Source organism: Chiloscyllium plagiosum, unplaced genomic scaffold (genome assembly GCF_037043375.1).
Source record: "Chiloscyllium plagiosum isolate Xiang-an unplaced genomic scaffold, Cpla_swu_hap1 HiC_scaffold_34, whole genome shotgun sequence".
Classification (NCBI taxonomy): domain Eukaryota; kingdom Metazoa; phylum Chordata; class Chondrichthyes; order Orectolobiformes; family Hemiscylliidae; genus Chiloscyllium; species Chiloscyllium plagiosum.
In genome coordinates, this window is record NW_028270172.1 from 51,135,033 (window position 1) to 51,153,449 (window position 18,417).

The 18,417-nt window shown below is 41.5% G+C and overlaps 1 protein-coding gene across 1 annotated transcript in view; it reads left to right on the top strand.

Annotated features, from left to right (window-relative positions):
• Positions 1-18,417, top strand: part of sycp2l (synaptonemal complex protein 2-like) — a 171,168-nt gene that overhangs the window by 51,158 nt on the left and 101,593 nt on the right. Inside the window, exons 6-8 of the mRNA XM_043719016.2 lie at positions 2,591-2,741; positions 2,827-2,876; positions 10,047-10,176. Coding sequence (XP_043574951.2) covers positions 2,591-2,741; positions 2,827-2,876; positions 10,047-10,176 — 331 coding nt within the window. The remainder of the gene's footprint in view (positions 1-2,590; positions 2,742-2,826; positions 2,877-10,046; positions 10,177-18,417) is intronic.

Here is an 18,417-nt window from a genome sequence, read left to right on the forward strand (position 1 = left end):
ACCTGGACTATACATCCTCACACCCTGTTTCCAGTAAAGACTATTCCATTCTGTGTGTCCATCATATATGTACAATGACGCCAACTTCGGCAAGAGAGCCTTCTTCCACAAGCGTGGATTCCCCAGCACCGTTGTTGATGGGCCCTCAACTAGGTCAGACCCATCTTCTGCCCTCACCCCCCCCCCCCCCCCCTCCCCCCTCCATTAACAGTTCTGGGATTCCACGTGTCCTTACCTGCCATCCCACCAGCATCAACAGCCAAAAGATCATCTGTCATTTCTGCCATCTCCAGCTAGATGCTACCATCAGACACATATTCCCCTTCCCTCTGGGACACTATGGTCTATTCTTCCTTCACTCCCAACACCCATTTCTGCCACCACCCTCCCTCCTTACCATCCCCAACGGTCACCCTACAGCACCTTCCCCTGCAATTGCTGAAGGTATGACACCTGCCCATTTACCACCTCCATCCTTAGTATCCAAGGACCCTAACATATCTTCCAGGTGAAGCAGAACTTTACCTGCACTTCTTACAATCAAATGTAATCTGCATTTGCTGTTCATAATGTGGTCTCATCTACGCTGGGGAAATAAAGCATAGGCTGATTGATCTGCTTGCAGAACACCCGTCTGCAAAAAAGGCACTGCACTTCCAGTTGCCTGCCACTTCAACACACCCTGTTCCCATGCCAACACCAGGCTTGTTGCAGTGTTCCGGTGAAGCTCGGCACAAGCTGGAAGAACAGCAGCTCATCTTACACTTGGGGACCCTGCAGCCCTCCAGCCTCTATATTGAATTCAATAATTTTAAGTGATGAACTCATCCATAACATAGCCCCCTATCCCACAGACTAGGCCTTGTTATCACATAGTCTGTCATTACACACTAGCTGCTAACAGTCTCCATTACCAGCTATTCACCTGCCCAGCCAGATTGTTATCAATGCCTTGGTCTGTTCAATCATTCTTCCTTTCTCTTTGGCTCCCTCCCCGCCCCCATCTTCATATAAACCAACATTTTCTTAGCTTCCATCAGTTCTGATTAAGGATCACAGGACCTGAAATGTTAACTCAATTTTCTTTTCACAGATGCTGCCAGACATGTGGAACTTTCCCAGCATCATCTGTTTTTGTTTCTGACTGACAGTATCCACAGTTCTTTCAGTTTTGTTTGTTTGTAGAACTGTGGGGTAAAAACTGGCACAAATATGAAAGCTTTTATGTAGAGGCTTAGATTTTTTTTGAAAAAAGTCACTTTTTCTTCCATGCTGTAAGATTGGACATTGCAAAATGTAGATTAATCAAAGCCAATGCCAGTTGACAGGTTTGCTAAGTCCTATTTTACATTAAATGTAAGAGGGTGTAGAAATTTTAGTTTAAACAGTGTTTCAAGGAGGCATTTGAGTTTACCAATAAAAATAAAGAGCTGAACATTTTCAGGTGGAAAAATGCTATTTCCTCAAGTCAACTAATGACTGCACTCATTTTGGATCTTTCACTGTAGAAGGCCATTTGATTCCCATAGGGTGTTAAAAATTCTCTAAACAAAAATCATTCTTTCTAAAGAGAATAGTAAATCACCTTTGAAGCAGGAAAGTAGGAGTTTATGGAGAAAGCATGGAATCATGTGATTTATCTTGAATACTGTATATACTTAAAACTAAGTACTGTGGTTTTGCCTTTTTCCTGTGCTGTCAGGTCCATAGTTCTATTTAATAGTATACCTAAATATTTAATGAATGATGTCGTGAGAGAAAGTTGCACCTCTTGCGGAACTGAGCCTTGTATTTTTCAAATAGCTGGACAAGCCACTGGTTAGGCCACTTCTGGAATGTTGCGTGCAGTTCTGGTCTCCTTCCTGTTGTGAAACTTGAAAGGGTTCAGAAAAGATTTACAAGAATGCTGCCAAGGTTAAAGAAGTTGAGCTACAGGGATAAACTGGGGCTGTTTACCCTTGAGCGTCGGAGGCTGAGGGGTGACCTTATAGAGGTTTATAAAATCATGAGGGGCATGGATACGATAATTATACAAAGTCTATTCCGTGGAGTGGGAAGTTCCAGAACTAGAGGGCATAGGTTTAGGGTGAGAAGGAAAAGATATAAAAGGGATCTAAGGGGCAATGTTTTTGCACAGAGGGTGGTGCGGTATGGAATGAGCTGCCAGAGGAAGTAGTGGAGGCTGGTTCAATTACAACATTGAAAAGGCATCTGGATGGGTATATGAATAGGAAAGGTTTAGAAGGATATGAGCCAAGTGCTGGCAAATGGGACTCTATTAGCTTACCATATCTGGTCAGCATGGACGAGTTGGACCGAAGGGTCTGTTTCTGTGCTGTACATCTCTATTACCCTGTGACTCTAAATATGACTCAAACTTGCATAATTTGAAATCCTTCCAGTGTTTGTGAAGCTATTCATTGGTTTGTACTCTGAAAATATACCATCAATTTGAGATTTACCATGAATGTGATTCAATGGTTTTGTTAATGTTATTAATTTATGAACTATTGCATCATGTTGCTAATTTCTTTTGCAATGTAGAGATGTTCTGAGTCTGACTCATTAACAAATAACCTTATAATATCAGCATAGAAGAAGTGATCTAAAGAAGTTATTCACGGAAGATTCAAGTAGTGAGGGCACTGAACATAGCTGGATCTTGGAACCCCAAGTTAAGGTTACTCCAGATGTCGCAAACTATAGTAAATCTAAAAAAAGAAAAACGTCTCGCTTAAGAGGTTTGTTTGTTAATCAAATGCTTCTTGCAAAGTGGATTTTTAACCCAACTCATTTGCTAATTTGTCATTTTATTTTCAACGTAAGTTTTGCCACTCTCTCTTGAATCCAGTGAAGATGAGCAGGATCAGAGAAAGGTAAATAAATTATTAAACTTTTCTGCAATCAGTCATTGGCTAAAACACAAGATAAAAGATATTACTAAATGAATTTCCTGCTAATTGCGCTACACTAATTCACGTTAGTGTTTAAGTTTTTTTTCAAGTAAGGTGAAAGTGACGGCTCTTGACATCAAAGCAGCATTTGACCAAATGTGGTATCACGGAGCCCTAGCAAAATTGCAATCAATGGAATTTGCGTGAGGGAGAGGAGGAGCTGTTTGGTTGATGTCATGATCTGGCACAAAGGAAAATGTTTGAGTTTGTTGGAGGTAGGCCATCTCTGCAGGAGCTCATTGGGTAGTGCTCTAGACCCAACTACCAACTGCTTCATCAATGACCTTTGCTCCATTATGCAGTCAGAAATGGAGGTATTTGCTGATTGAGCCATATTCAGCATTGTTTGTGACTTCTCAAGCGTTCCATGTTCAAATTGAAGCGTTCCATGTTCAAATGCAGCAAGACATGAACAAAACCAGGCTCAGGCTAAAAAATGGCGAGTAATATTCGTGCCACACGAATTCTAGGCAATGACCATCTCCCCTAAGAAACCATCTAACCATCATCCATGGCATTCAATGGCATTGCTATCTCTGAATCCCCCACTATCCACATCCTGGGGGATTACCATTGAACAGAAACTTTATTCACCACATAAAACATAGTGGTTACACGAGCAGATCAGAGGCTAAACATACTGCAGCAAGCAACTTTCTTCCTGACTCCTCAAAGCCTGTCTGTCATCAATAAGGCATAAGTCAGGTGTGTGATGGGATATACCTCACTTGCCTGGTGGATGAGTGCAACTCCAAAAACAGTCAAGAAGCTTGACAAAAACATCCAAGACAAAACAACTGTGCTCAGTAACAGCAGTGGTGCCATCTACAAGATGTACTGCATGAAAAATTCCTTAGATGGCGCCTTCCAAATAAATGACCATCTCCATCTAGAAGGGCAAGGCAGCAGATACGTGCAACACCAACATCTGCAAGTTCCCCACCAAACCACTCACCACCCTGACTTGGAAGTACATGGCCATTTCCTCGCACTCCAAATTCTGGGAGTCCTCCCGAACGGTGTTATGGGATGAATTGCAGTGGTTCAAGAAGACAGTTCAACAGCCTTCTCAAGGGCAACTAGGAACAAACAATAAATGTTGGCCCAACCAGTGATGCTATGTTCCATGAGTGAATTAGAATTGGCTTATTTTAGTGAAAAAAAAGTTGTTGGAATAATCCTTCCATAACAAAAATGGTTCGATGATAACTCATTCTCCCAGTAACAGATCCAGCCCCCATTATGTTTGTGTTTACTTGCCCACATGCAAACCACAGAGCAAGTGATCTGCATCCATAATATTTGTTTAGATTTTGCTGTGACTATCAAAAAAAAACAGCTTTCATCTTTCACGCAGGGCCTCCTGGCTTCTTTGCAGCCTTTGTCTGAGCAGAGACAAAACAGCTGAACTGGAAGTGAGCGTTACTTTCTTTGATGTCAAGGGAACATTTCATCAAGTATGTCATTATGGAGCCCCAGCAAATCTATATTCAGGTCAGAACTCCCATGGTTTGGAGACATATCTAGCACAAAGGAAGATGAATAGAGGCCAATCATCTCAATCCTGGGACATGCCTGCAGGAATATCACCTTAAGAGGCTTCATCAATAACCACCTTGTCTTAAAGGTAGAGATGTTCACTGTGCAATGTTCAGCACCATTTGTGACTTCTTCTCACTCATTGAAGTGGTCTCTGTTCATGTCCACCATGGCTTGGGGTGACAAGTGGCAAATATCATTTCTACCGCAAAGGTGCCAAGTAATGGTCATCTCCATGGCTATTTGAAGTTCATTTAGTATACCATTACTGAATTCCCCATTAATATTTTACCATTAACAGGAATTGAACCAGACTGCAAGAAGTCAGAGGTAAGGATGCTGTGGTGTGTCATTCCTCTTCTCCCCCAACGCACAGAACCCATCCCTCTATCAACCCAAAATCCTGCCTGTTAGCTGTCAGAAAAAGTCAAGAACATAACTGAATACTCTCTGCTTCTCAGGACGAGTGTAGTTTTAATATCACTTGAAACATTCAGGGCACAGCATCACACCTGATTGACACCCCATTCAGCATTTTGTTCTTTCACCACTCATGCACAGTGGCATGGGTGTATACTGCTGTCACTGACTAAGCCAAGAACATGTTCCAAGCCTCTGAGCTCTACCAAGCAGAGCAACGAGGAATGCATGTGAACAGCACCACTGCTTCCCCTCCAAGCCGCACACCTTTGTGACTTAGTGTATTCCTGTTACTTCACTGTCACTAATCAGGAAGCTGGAATATCTTAAATCGAACAGCACTGTGGATGTCTCTACATCCCAAGGGCTGCAGCAGTTCAAAATGATAACATGCACCATCATCACCTACAAGACCAATAGGATTGGGTAATAATTGCTGGCGTAGCCAGTGATGTCCACGTTTTTGGTCATCTACCCATACGTACGAATGAAGAGGAGAACAGAAGCTCTCACCTTTTGCTGAACTGAGCCTTATACTTAAAATGGCTCATTGATGCAAAACGTTGCAATTTTTAAAATCAAATTATCCTTCGATTCACACTCTTCAAGGTATCTTTTTTAAAAAAAAAGTGTGGAATTGAGTGAAGAATATGAAAGTAGACCTAATTAGTTTGAAATATTTGGCTAGGACTGTTTGGACTGAAGGGTCTATTTCTGTATTGTATGACTTTAGAAATAGATGCTTTGGCTCTTTTGCGTTAGTGTCTCAAAATGTAAATAAAATCATGCCCAATCTTCAAACTCAATTCCACTTTCCTACTAATCCCCATATTCCCCATGCAAGGATCATTCCCTCGGACAGTCCTTAGTTGACGCCAGCCCACCATCAAACCCCCAGGTGCCTTCACCTGCAACCAGAAAAAATGCAAAACCTGCCAGTACACCACTCTCCCTCACCAATATCCAGGGCCCCAAACAGTCCTTCCAAGTGTATTCCTGATACTTCACTGTCACTAATCAGGATGCTGGAATATCTTTATCGAACAGCACTGTGGATGTCTCTACATCCCAAGGGCTGCAGCAGTTCAAAATGACAACACGCACCACCATCACCTACAAGACCAATAGGATTGGGTAATAATTGCTGGCTTAGCAATTTTTCAACCTCTTTCAACCTAGTTTACTGCATCAGATGCTCCCGATGTGGTCTTCTCTACATCAGGGATACCAACTTAAACTTAAGAAACGGTTCACTGAGCATCTCAGCCGGGCCCACATGGGCCAACCAGACCTCCCAGTCACCGCCCATTTCAATTCCCCCAACTACTCTCTTTCTGATCTGACCATCCTTGGCTGCTTCCATTGTCAAAACAAACCATAGCTCCTATTGGAGGAACAACACCTTATCTCCTGTCAGAGGACGCAACACTGAGTTCTTCAATTTCAAATATCCTCCCTCCCCATCCCCTGACTCCCTTCCCAGCCCCTCCACCACCTACCATTGTTCCTTGCCACCAACTGGATTCATTCCTCCCATTGATGAACCAAGTCGTACCGTCTACCTGTCTCCATTTCACCATCCTGCCCTCGCCACCCCCTTTATCTGCGGATCCCCCACAACCACCCTCAATCCTGAAGAAGGGTTCCACCCGAAATGTTGACTACTCCACCTCCAGATGCTGCCTGGCTTACTGTGGTCTTCCAGCCTCTACCTGATGCTGCCTGTCTACTTTGGATTCCAGCATCTGCAGTTTATTTTGTCTCTCATCCCCATGTTCACAGCTTCCTTTCAAATACAAAAATATCTCTATCTTAACATCGAATGTGCTCAACAACTGCATATTCCAGATCTCTGGGACAACAAACTCTGAAGAAATTCCTCCTTATCTCCGTGTTAAGTAATTGATCACTTATCCTAATGCTATGTCCAAGAGGCATTGAATAAAATGCCACTCAAAAGATTAATATGAAAGAGGACACTTCATTGGCTATCTTTAGCATAAACTCAGTCTGGAGGATTGTTTGACATAAGTCCAAAAGGACAGATTCATTGAGGCATGTTCAAGTTGCACCAAGGATCTGTGGTCTTAGCCAGTTACAATCTATTTAAATGACTTGGACAAAGAGACCAATGCTTCTGAATCCAGGTTTGTTCATGATGTAAAGCTTGATGGAAATGTAAACTGTGAGGAGGGCTCAAAGGCTGCAAAGGAACACATTGATAAGATAAGATTGACAAGTAGCCATTCTAAGCACAAAGGTAGAAAGTAATTGGCCAGATAAATATTGATATTTAGAAATTAAATGGCAAGGGTGTTTTGTTAAAACTGCATAGAACTTGGATGGGATAGCACCTCGTGTACTGTCTGAAGGTTTGGTCTGCGAAGAAAGGTAAAATGCACCTTTTAAAAGCTGGTACAGTGAGGGTTTTACTCATTTCCTAGTTGAGGTCAGAAGGATGATTTCAGGTTCCTTGTTCCTACCTGTGGAGGTGGTAGAGCATTCTCCGTGGATGGGGGCCATCTAGGATCTTCCATATGTCTATCAAGGCCCTAAATGGGAAGTTGCACAAAACCTTTATAAAGCTTTTCTTCAATCTTTAATGTAGAAGGATTTTGAGTGCAAGGACAATTTTACATTTTGCCACTTCTTTAACTGCTTGCTGTTACTTGCATATCAAAGTCTTGTCTTGCACAAGGACAGTTGTCTCTTTTTTTTTTAAAATCACAACATTTCATCCTTTTTTAGAAAAAATGTTGCTGTTATATTCTCCTTACTGAAGACTTAACTTCCCATTGTTCACATTATACTCCATATGCTCCCTTGTTGATCCCTCAAAAAGAGAACACCATTTTGTGACCTCATTACTTATTGTCCCATTTTAAATTTTCTTTTTAACATGTTCCTCTCAGCACCTTTATCTCTATCAGTGATAGAGATGGTAAATAATTGCAGATGTAGTACTGATCCACGTGCTGTTTCACCGATACAGATGCCATTTTAAACGTTGTAATTGTACCAGCCTCCTCCACCACTTCCGGCAGTTCATTCCATACCACCCTCTGCATGAAAAACTTACTCTTAGGTCCCTTTTAAATCTTTCCGCTCTCATCTGAAACCTCTGCCTTCTAGTTCTGGATTCCCCCCAACCCCAGGGAAAATACTTGTCTATTTACCCTATCTGTGCCCCTCATGATTTTATAAACCTCTATAAAGTCACCCCTCAGCCTCCAACACTCCAGGGAAAACAGCCCCAGCATATTCAGCCTCCCCCTGTAGCTCAACTCCTACAACCCCGGTAAATCTTTTCTGAACACTTTCAAGTTTCACACCATCTTTCCTTCCTATAGGAGGGAGAGCAGAATTGCACCCAGTATTCCGAAAGCCAATGTCCTGTACAGCCACAGCATGACCTCCCAACTCCTCTACTTGATGCTCTGACCAAAAAAACAAAAAACACCGCCTTCATTATCCTATCTACCTGCAACTCCACTTTCAATTCTTTGTCTTTGTTGACAAATTTTCTTTCCATGGTAAGTACTTACCACTATTGATCTTCTATTCTTGCACTGTTACTGAATTGTTTGTCTGACCTTCAAGACTGCTGGAAGGTTTCTTCTGAATGAGTATAATGAGCCTCACTTAGATATTCATAGCAAAGTAGTTGGGTTCTCTGACTGACAACAAACAGTCAGATGACCCCAGAACAAGGTGGCGGATTGCTAGTTATGATGGCAGGCTGACCAGAAAGCCTGCTTTGATGCACCACTGTTGTGTAAAGGGTTATTTTTTTTAAAAAACAAATCAAAACCAGCCCTTAGGCCTGTATACTTCACCATTTCCACACCCTCTCACATTCCTTGTCCTCTATGCCTCGATCCCATAAACCCCCACATCTTGTAAGTCTCACTCATCCTCGAGCTTTATTCAATTTGATACCAACCCAAGCTCTCATTCATCACGAACTGTTCTCTTTGAATAAAAGCTTGTATGTTGTCCACTAGTCATAAACAAGTGACCTAGTGTATAAACCAGCATCTTTGGCACTCATTAATTTGACTTTTTTTTATTTCCTAGAATTTTGCAGTGTTGGCACAAACATGGATTTTTGGTTTAAAAGACCCAATATGTTAATTGACATTTGAGGTTATAGAATTGGGAATCCTGTCCTTTTTTCAAAAACAACAGTAGTTCTAAACTCTCCACTGCTTGAATATCCTTATCCAGCTGTTCTCAGTGCAGATTTCCAAATCTCCCTTTTGAAATTATTTCCTTGACTTATTCATCCTTTTCTTAAAAATACTAATTTATCAAAATGTTGCATCTTCTACCCATCCGTTCTCATGTTGGAATTGTTGCATCGACTTACTTGCATCATTCATTCTGAAATAAGACATGATGTAGCCTCTGGCTATTCATCCAACCACCCTTCGCTGACGTTCTTCAGGCACTCAATTATTTCCTTGGCTTTGGCAGCAAAGATGAACATACCATCCTGGAAACAAATCTGTGACTGCAGAGATAGCTGTTCTCCGAAATGTTGAATCTCTCTTCATTATTGGTTTTCTGTCTACATTCTTTCCCCACCATTCACCTGCTCCCGACGCTTTAAAACCAAGTTCCCTACAATGCTGTGGCTGTACCCTCCAGAAGAAACATCATCTTGCACCAGTATTCTGAACTGGATATCACATAGAGAGGAAGATACACTCAATCATATTGCACTACATTCTGGATTCTTCTCTGACTTTGGTTGATTACCACATGGGCAATGGCTTTGATGTTAGCAGAGGACAGTGGTGTTTGGAGGACTAATGTTTCTGTTTAGTTCACAGATTACAATTAGTTTTGTGTCTCCAACTTCAATTCAATACAGTTATATTATATTGTCATGGAGGGTGAGGAGATATGTGTTTAATATACTCTCTACTGCCAGTTCCTTTTTGGTGCTTTTGCCAAAAAAAATCAGATTTTTGGAAAATGTGAAGAGTGGTGGGCCTGTGATACGTGGCAAAATATGGTGTTCATAATTTTGTAGTTAGAGCATGTGGATATAAATACTTAGTAAAACTTTTACTGAGTGAATTGCAATTCCGAAATGTAATTTGATTAAAGTGTTGTTTCTTGCTAAAGGTAACTGAGAAAACACAGCTGCAGACTCAAGAAGAAAATCAAAAAATCACACCATCTGGACAGATTATTCCAGAATTTTCAGATCGACATCGCACACCAATTCCTGTACAGATAGCCAAGAGGATTAAAAGTAAGACTTTTGGTTTTAGATTTTAAGTGACTTTCCTGAGAGAACCCCCAACTCTTGAATTTTGGAATTTGATTGTAATTGTTAAAATGGAAAATAAATCTGTTTGAACACAGTCCAGTTCTCAATAGCAGTCATCTTGAATTGTAATATGTTTTGTTTTGATGAATATATATTTTGCGGAATTGTCTGTGCTTTTGAAAGTGAGGAACTGGCATGGAGAATTTATGAAAGTAGTAAAGGCCTGAGTTTTAACTTGACATTGAACTGGAAGTGGGGTTGTAAATCAAATATCCTGATTTTCAATTTGGTGATAGGACACAGGGAAGGGCAGCATTTTTTGTCCATCCTCCGTTCTCCTGGAGAAGGTGGCAGTGAGCTATTTTTTTGAACCATTGCTGTCCTTTGGATGTAGGAACACTCTGTGTTCCTTAAGATAGGTTGAAGATTTTGACCCTGCAACAGTGAAGGAGTAGCAATGTAATTCCAAGTCCGGATTATGTGTTACGTGTTTAATTGTCCACCACTATTCATAACTGGATGTGAATGAATAGGCTGCTTAGCTCTTCAAGCCTCTTCCAGCATTCAATAAGTTGATAACTATCTGATTTTAACCTAAACTCTCTGCAATTCCCTTAGTAATCAAGAATCAATTTTACCTCCATTTTAATAATATTTAATGTGAAATCTGGATGTGGAAGGACTGCAGAGCTTAAATCTGATCTAGTTAGTTTTGTTTCAGCAGGTTAATGTCAGAAACTCTAGAAGAATTTCAAGATGCCAGTCTGTGGCACTTAAAACAGCCACCTTTAAGTTTTGCATTTGCCTCTAATGTAAATTCTGTGGCAATGAATGTGAGAACAGGTGTATAGATGTGTTGCAGTTATGAGGGGCCTTGGTGAGACCACACATTGAATGTTATGTGCAGTTTTTGTCTCCTTTTTCTGAGGAAGGATACTCTTGTTCTTGGAAGTTGAGCAAAGGTTTACCAGGCTGATTCCAGGGATGGTAGGACTGATGTTTCAGGAGATTGACGAGGTTAGGATTGTTTTTGTTGGAATTCAGGCAAGTGAGTGGGGATCTCGGAGAGACTTACAAAATTCTGACAGGACTAGACAGGGTAGATATAGGGAGCATATTCCCAATGATGGGTGCACCATTTAGGATGGAGAGGAGACATTTCTTTCCCCAAAGAGTGGTGGGCCTGTGGAATTCATTACCACAGGAAGTAGTTGATGCCAAAACATTGTATGTATTCAAGGGAGGGCTAGATATAGCACTTGTGGTGAATGGGACCAAAGGTTATGGGGCAATAGCAAGATTAGGTTATTGCGTTGGACAATCAGCCATGATTACAAAGAATGGCAGAGCAGGCTCGAAGCGCCAAATAGCTGCCTCCTGCTCCCATCTTCTATGTTTCTGACTGCATGAGATTATTTCAATGGAAAGCCCAATTCAAAAATGACCATTTGAAGGAGTTTGAGTCTGTTCAAAGCCAGGTAGAAGATTAGCATTTAGAACAGTCAGTGATTACATATCAATTTAATGATACATTATGTAAATATGTGGCACAGAGACCTGGATTCAATTCAGTTGATGTCTGTGTAGTTTGCACATGCTTCCCATTTCTGCATGAGTTTCCTCCCACAGTCCGAAGATGTGGAGGTTAGGTGGACTGACCGTATTAAGTTGCCCATGGTGTCCAGGGATGTGCAGATTAGCTGGATTAGCCATGAGAAATGTATGATTGCAGGGATGACAGACAGGGTGAAGAAGGTATTTGGCATGCTTGCCTTCATCAGTCAAAGCATTGAGTACAGGAGTTGGGGCTTCATGTTATGGCTGAACAAGACATTAGAAAGGCCACATTTGGAGTACTACATACAATTCTGATCACCCTGCTATAGGAAGGAAGTTATTAAACTGTATAAAAAAGATCATCTTTGGAGGGTTTTAAGAATTTTAAGAAATCCAAATAGATCATGTGCATTGGCTATCTTTTGTCTAACTTGCTCAGTACTACCTCAAAGAATTCTACCATACTTGTCAGGTCTGATTTCCCCTTAATGAAACCTGCTGAATCCATCTTATTTTACTCAATATATGCATGTAGCCCACAATCTCATCCTTTAATCATACTCTTAAAATCTTACTAACAACGGAGGTCAGACTAAGCAGTCTATCATGATTTGGAGGTGCCAGTGTTGGACTGGGGTGTACAAAGTTAAAAATCACACAACACCAGGTTATAGTGCAACTGGTTTAATTGGAAGCACTAGCTTTCAGAGCACTGATAAAGGAGCGATGGTCCGAAAGCTAGTGCTTCCAATTAAGCCTATTTGACTATAACCTGGTGTTTTGTGATTTTTAGCTGGTCTCCAGTTTCCTGTCTTCTGCCTCCCTTAAACAATGGTCTTACATTAGTCATTTTAGTCCACTGACACTCCAGCAATTTCCTGAAAGATGACCAATGCCTTTATAATTTCCTCAACTATCTCCTTCAGAACTCAGGGATGTAGTCAACCTGGCCCAGGTGATTTTATTCACCTTCAGACTTTTCGTCTTTCGCAGCACCTTCTTAGTGATAGCTACTCCAGTCACCTCTGTCCTTTGACTATCTTCAAGTTCTAGTGTGTTGCTGATGTCTTCCACTGTATGAAATCTGATGCAGTGTACTTATTCAGTTCCTATGCCAGGGATTCATGTCTTTGTTCCACTGACCTCCCTTCCGATCAACTCTGGATCTTCTCTCATGTCTTGGTATTACAATTGAATAAAGGTTACTACAATCAGAACTGATTCAGTCTTCTCCTCCTCATATGGGGTGACTTCTGTCATATTATGGTCACTGCCCCCTAGGGGGTCCTTCACTTTCAGTTCCCGAATCAAGTCTGCCTCATTACACATCACCAAAACCCAAAAAATGCACGTTCACTGGTGGGATCTACCACAGGCTATTGCAAAACAAATTATCTTGCAGATGTTCCATGAATTCCTTTCCTTGATCTAGCAAATAAAGGAGCCTTCCACATCCATCAAAGTTTTACTTGCACATCCACTAATATCATTTATTGTATCCGTCGCTCCCGATGCAGTCTCCTCTACATTGGGGAGACTGGGTGCCTCCTAGCAGAGCGCTTTAGGGAATATCTCCGGGACATCCGCACCAATCAACCACACCGCTACGTGGCCTAACATTTCAACTCCCCCTCCCACTCTGCCGAGGACATGGAGGTCCTGGGCCTCCTTCACCGCCGCTCCCTCACCACCAGACGCCTGGAGGAAGAACGCCTCATCTTCCGCCTCTGAACACTTCAACCCCAGGGCATCAATGTGGACTTCAACAGTTTCCTCATTTCCCCTTCCCCACCTCCCCCTAGTTCCAAACTTCCAGCTCAGCACTGTCACCATGACTTGTCCGGACAAGTCCTCCCTGCCTATCTCCTTTTCCACCTATTCACTCCACCTTCTCCTCCCTGACCTTCACCCCCCTCCCCCACTCACCCATTGTACTCTATGCTATTTTCTACCCACCCCCACCCCCACCCTCCTCTAGTTTATCTCTCCATGCTTCAGGCTCACTGCCTTTATTCCTGATGAAGGGCTTTTGCCCGAAATGTCGATTTCGCTGCTCCTTGGATGCTGCCTGAACTGCTGTGCTCTTTCAGCACCACTAATCCAGAATCTGGTTTCCAGCATCTGCAGTCATTGTTTTTACCTGCTTTTCCCAGTCCACCTACATATTGAAGGCCCCCAAGATTATTGGAACAGTGCCTTGCAAAAGATCATCTTCATAATACCAATGTGCAAAGTACTTACCTTTCGAGCAGCATTCCTTCCAGTTTTCACTGTAGTCTCTGGCAAATTGATTTATTTGTTTATAAATCACTCAAATGCTGTATTTTAAAGCAAGTTGGTATTTTCCAATAAATTCTTGAGTCCAAATGGAATAAAGGGCTGGGAGCGTGGACATCATGGAAAAGATCAACTGTCATTTTGAGTTGAGAACAGGATTGACTGGCTGTCGAGCCCACTTTGCTACTCTTGCATTCACCAAATAATTAACATTGCTCTTCCTGATGAGTTTGTGCTCAAGTAACCTCAGGTATTCTGAGTTAAAGTGAAAGCTGGTAGCTTGAAACTAACTTAACAATAGCCAATTTTAACCCTGCCACCTGCAACTAAATTCCTGGACCATTTCAGGTTGAAATCATATATATCTTCCAAAGGGGAACCTTATTTCTTGGATTGACTAAGTGGAAATAATTGTGCACTTGAGAAATGTTTGAACACTCAGATGCTGCCAGACCTGCTGAGCTTTTTCAGCAATTTGTTTGATTTACAGTATCCACAATTCTTTTGGTTTTTATTTTAAGACCATGAGCCTTTGTGGTGTCTTGTGTCTTCACCAGTTTCTTGATATCGCATGGAGTGGATCAAATTAGCTAAAGAATGACGTGAGTGGAAGTGACTGAGATGGATTGTTCATTCCACTTCTGGCTTCTGTTGCAAATGCTTCAGCCTGATCTTTTGCACTGATGTGCTCAGCTTTTCCTCATCAATGAGTAAGGGAAATTTAAGGAGCTGCTTATCTAGTGAGTTGTTCAATTGTCCCTGCCATTCATGACTGGATGTGGCAGAATTGCAAAGCTTCGATCTAATCACCTGTTTGTGGAATCACTTTGCTCTGTCCATCACTTGCTGTTTAATTTGCAAATAGTCCTATTTGTAGCTTCACCAGGTTGATACCATATTTTGAGTCATGCTTCATGCTACTCCTGACATGTCATCCTCCCCCTTTTTATGAACCAGGGTTGAACTCCTGGCTTGATGTGTGCAGAAAGTGCCAGGCGATGAGTTTGTGTTGACTACCATGCTGTTGTTGCTGGCCCATGGCACCCTGAGAATGCCTAGACTTCAGTTGCTAAATCTTTGTGAAATCTATCCCATATAACACAGTGGTAATACTGCACAATATAATCAACCGTGTGCTCATTGAGAGGACAGGACTTTGTCTCTGTCAGGACCATTTGGTAATTCTTCCAGCTGGTACTGTCAATGGCAGATGCACCTGTGATGAGGATGAGGTCAAGTAATGGATTAGTCGGATCCCAGATTGAAACCTGGTTTGATAGATCAGGTCACTTTTTGTTTTGGTTTCAAGAGTGGTCTCTCACTAAAACATAAGCATGCAATACTGCATTTTTAACAGTCAAGCATAAGTTTATTAATATATGAAGGTATGGGCGGCACGGTGGCACAGTGGTTAGCATTGCTGCCTTACAGCACCAGAGACCTGGGTTCATTTCCTGCCTCAGGCGACTGACTGTGTGGAGTTTGCACATTCTCCCAGTGTCTGCGTGGGTTTCCTCCCACAGTCCAAAAATGTGCAGGTTAGGTGAATTGGCCATGCTAAATTGCCTGTAGTGTTAGGTGAAGGGGTAAGTGTAGCAGAATGGGTCTGGGTGGGTTGCGCTTCGGCGGGTCGGTGTGGACTTGTTGGGCCGAAGGGCCTGTTTCCACACTGTAAGTAATCTTTGTGTAGTACCCAAAAGTAGTACCCAAAAACACCACTCGTACTGTACTCACACCAGAGCTCCTGTCTCTGAAAGCTCAGTATGCTTAAGTCACTTTTGCCTTGTAGATTTAACTATAAGGTCACTTTTTCATGGAGCAATTCATCTGCCTGTGCCTAAATGTACTTAGCCTTTAGGGCTTTGGGGTTTTATGCCAACACACTCTCTTGCCAGAGACTAACACTAACCTTTCACTCAAGGTTAATCTAGTTTCTCCAGTGTTTCTCTTCTCATTCACTGGTCTGTGCAGCCATTTTCATCTAAGGACTTCATAGGATTGCTCAAAGTAAAACTAAATAACAAATTCTATAAGCGATGAGTACTGGAGCTTACAAAAACTCCTGACTTTATAACTTGGAGTTTGTTTATCTTGTTCAGTCATAAAACCCTACCAATACATACAAAAACTCAGTAATTCTAAAGTTAGCCCTCAAAAACTATTTTGAAAGCAGTCACTGTGATTACAGAAATACTTGCAAACTAATTATTAACTTCAGGCACAGAAAAAAAAAACTCCATTAACTTGGAATCCTCAAAATCAAACTTGCACAAATTACATTTAAAACATTCACTTAACTCTCACTATTTATCACAAAGCCACACTGTTGCCAGTACTGGTACCTATTCTGGAGAAAGGACCAAGGATATGGTTTTGGTGGCTTGATACATTGTCTGTAAAGGTATGATTCAGTGAGTATGACTGTGCCAGGCCAGTTATTAGTAAGGAGACATCACAGGGCTGATGTAGCTTGATCTGCTGTTGTAGTTTCCAGTGCTTAGGTCAATGCTGGGTGGTCTGTTTGCTTTAATTCTGAGATATTAGATTACTTAGTGTGGAAACAGGCCCTTCGACCCAACAAGTCCGCACCGACCCGCCGAAGCGCACCCACTCGGACCCATTCCCCTATGTTTACCCCTGCACCTAACACTACAGGCAATTTAGCATGGCCAATTCACCTGACCTGCACATTTTTGGACTGTGGGAGGAAACCGGAGCACCCGGAGGAAACCCACGCAGACACGGGGAGAATGTGCAAACTCCACACAGTCAGCCACCTGAGGTGGGAATTGAACCCGGTTCTCTGGCGCTGTGAAGCAGCAGTGCTAACCACTCTGCCACCCATAGAGTGTGGAAAATAACTGAAATTTATAAGCAGAAAGTGACTGAACTCTTTCATTATTTGAATGAATATCACGTAACCAAAGAGTACAGTAAACTCATTTGTGAAAGATTCTTCAGTAATCACTTTAATTTATCCCTAAGTAAGTGATTTTAAAATGTTTTTTGATAATGAGAGAATAAAGTATGTGGTGTTTCATCTTGGCAATATGATATACACTTGCACTTAGGCAAAACCTTGTATGTTCACTACATAATTTCTGTAGTGAATAAATCTCCATATTGCTGAACCTCTCTGGGATTGCAAGGTTTCTGATTGTAGTGTAAAGCAGAAGGAAACTGGATCTATTCTGACAGAGCCTGAAAATCTAGTTAGGTTTAAAAAAAAGTTGAAAGTATGCTAGGATAAGTTTGGAAGGTCATAAACTAAAACTTGAAAAACTAGATGTGTTCCCTTCAGTAGGTAGTTGGATTTCAAGACCTCTTAAAATTTGAGGGAATGAGTTACCTCTATTGTGAACAGCTGACTAGACTACAATTTTTAGTTTAGCTCTTGAAACACAAAAGGTTGAAAGAATTATTCTATACAAATGTGTAATCTATGAGCGCAAAAAGAAGCTGACTTAGACATTACATTTGGTTTTGGGTGATCGTACGAGATAAATATTGAAGGGTGTGATGGACGAATGAAATCTAGGTCTATGTGATAAACACAGGTCTATGTGATCTAGGTCTATGTGATAAACAACACACTAGGCTACCTTATTTGCTAATGGTTCAATTATTTTATTCATTGAATGGAAAGTGAAGTTTTTGAATAGCCAGAGACCATTTCCCAGGGCAGAAATGACTAACATGAGGGGTCATAGTTTTATGCTGGTTGGAGGAAAGTATAGAAGGGATGTCAGAGGCGGGTTTTTTACAAAGAGAGTTGAGAGAGCATGGAATGCGTTTCCAGCAGCAGTTGTGGAGGCAGGGTCATTGGGGACATTTAAGAGACTCCTGGACGTGCATATGGTCACAGAAATTTGAGGGTGCATACATGAGGATCAGTGGTCAGCACAACATCGTGGGCTGAAGGGCCTGTTCTGTGCTGTACTGTTCTATGTTCTAAATGTTTGATTTGAACATGAAAAAGTCTGCAGCTGGTTGCACAGATTTCTATCTCTACCACAAATTATGAACACCGATACGTGTTGCATACCAGTATACTCTTGTTTACTAAATAATTTTTAATTGTTCAATGCAGTGACATGTTGACTTGCATTCATTAGTCTTGATGGGATCCAGCAAAATAGGCTCTAGAGTTGGCATCCACACTCTCACGAGGAAGGAGATACCCTCCAAAGAATCTAACCACTTCAGTAAAATAGATTGATTCCCAATTTGATATGTGGTTACACTAATCACTTATTTTGGGATTAAGTTTTATCACTTGAGTCTTCTCCAATTATTTTACCTTTTTAGGTACAAAGAGCTTACTGATCCTGATCAAGTTTAATTGTAACTGAATTGTACCAAGTTTGTTTTTTAATATGTACAATTCAA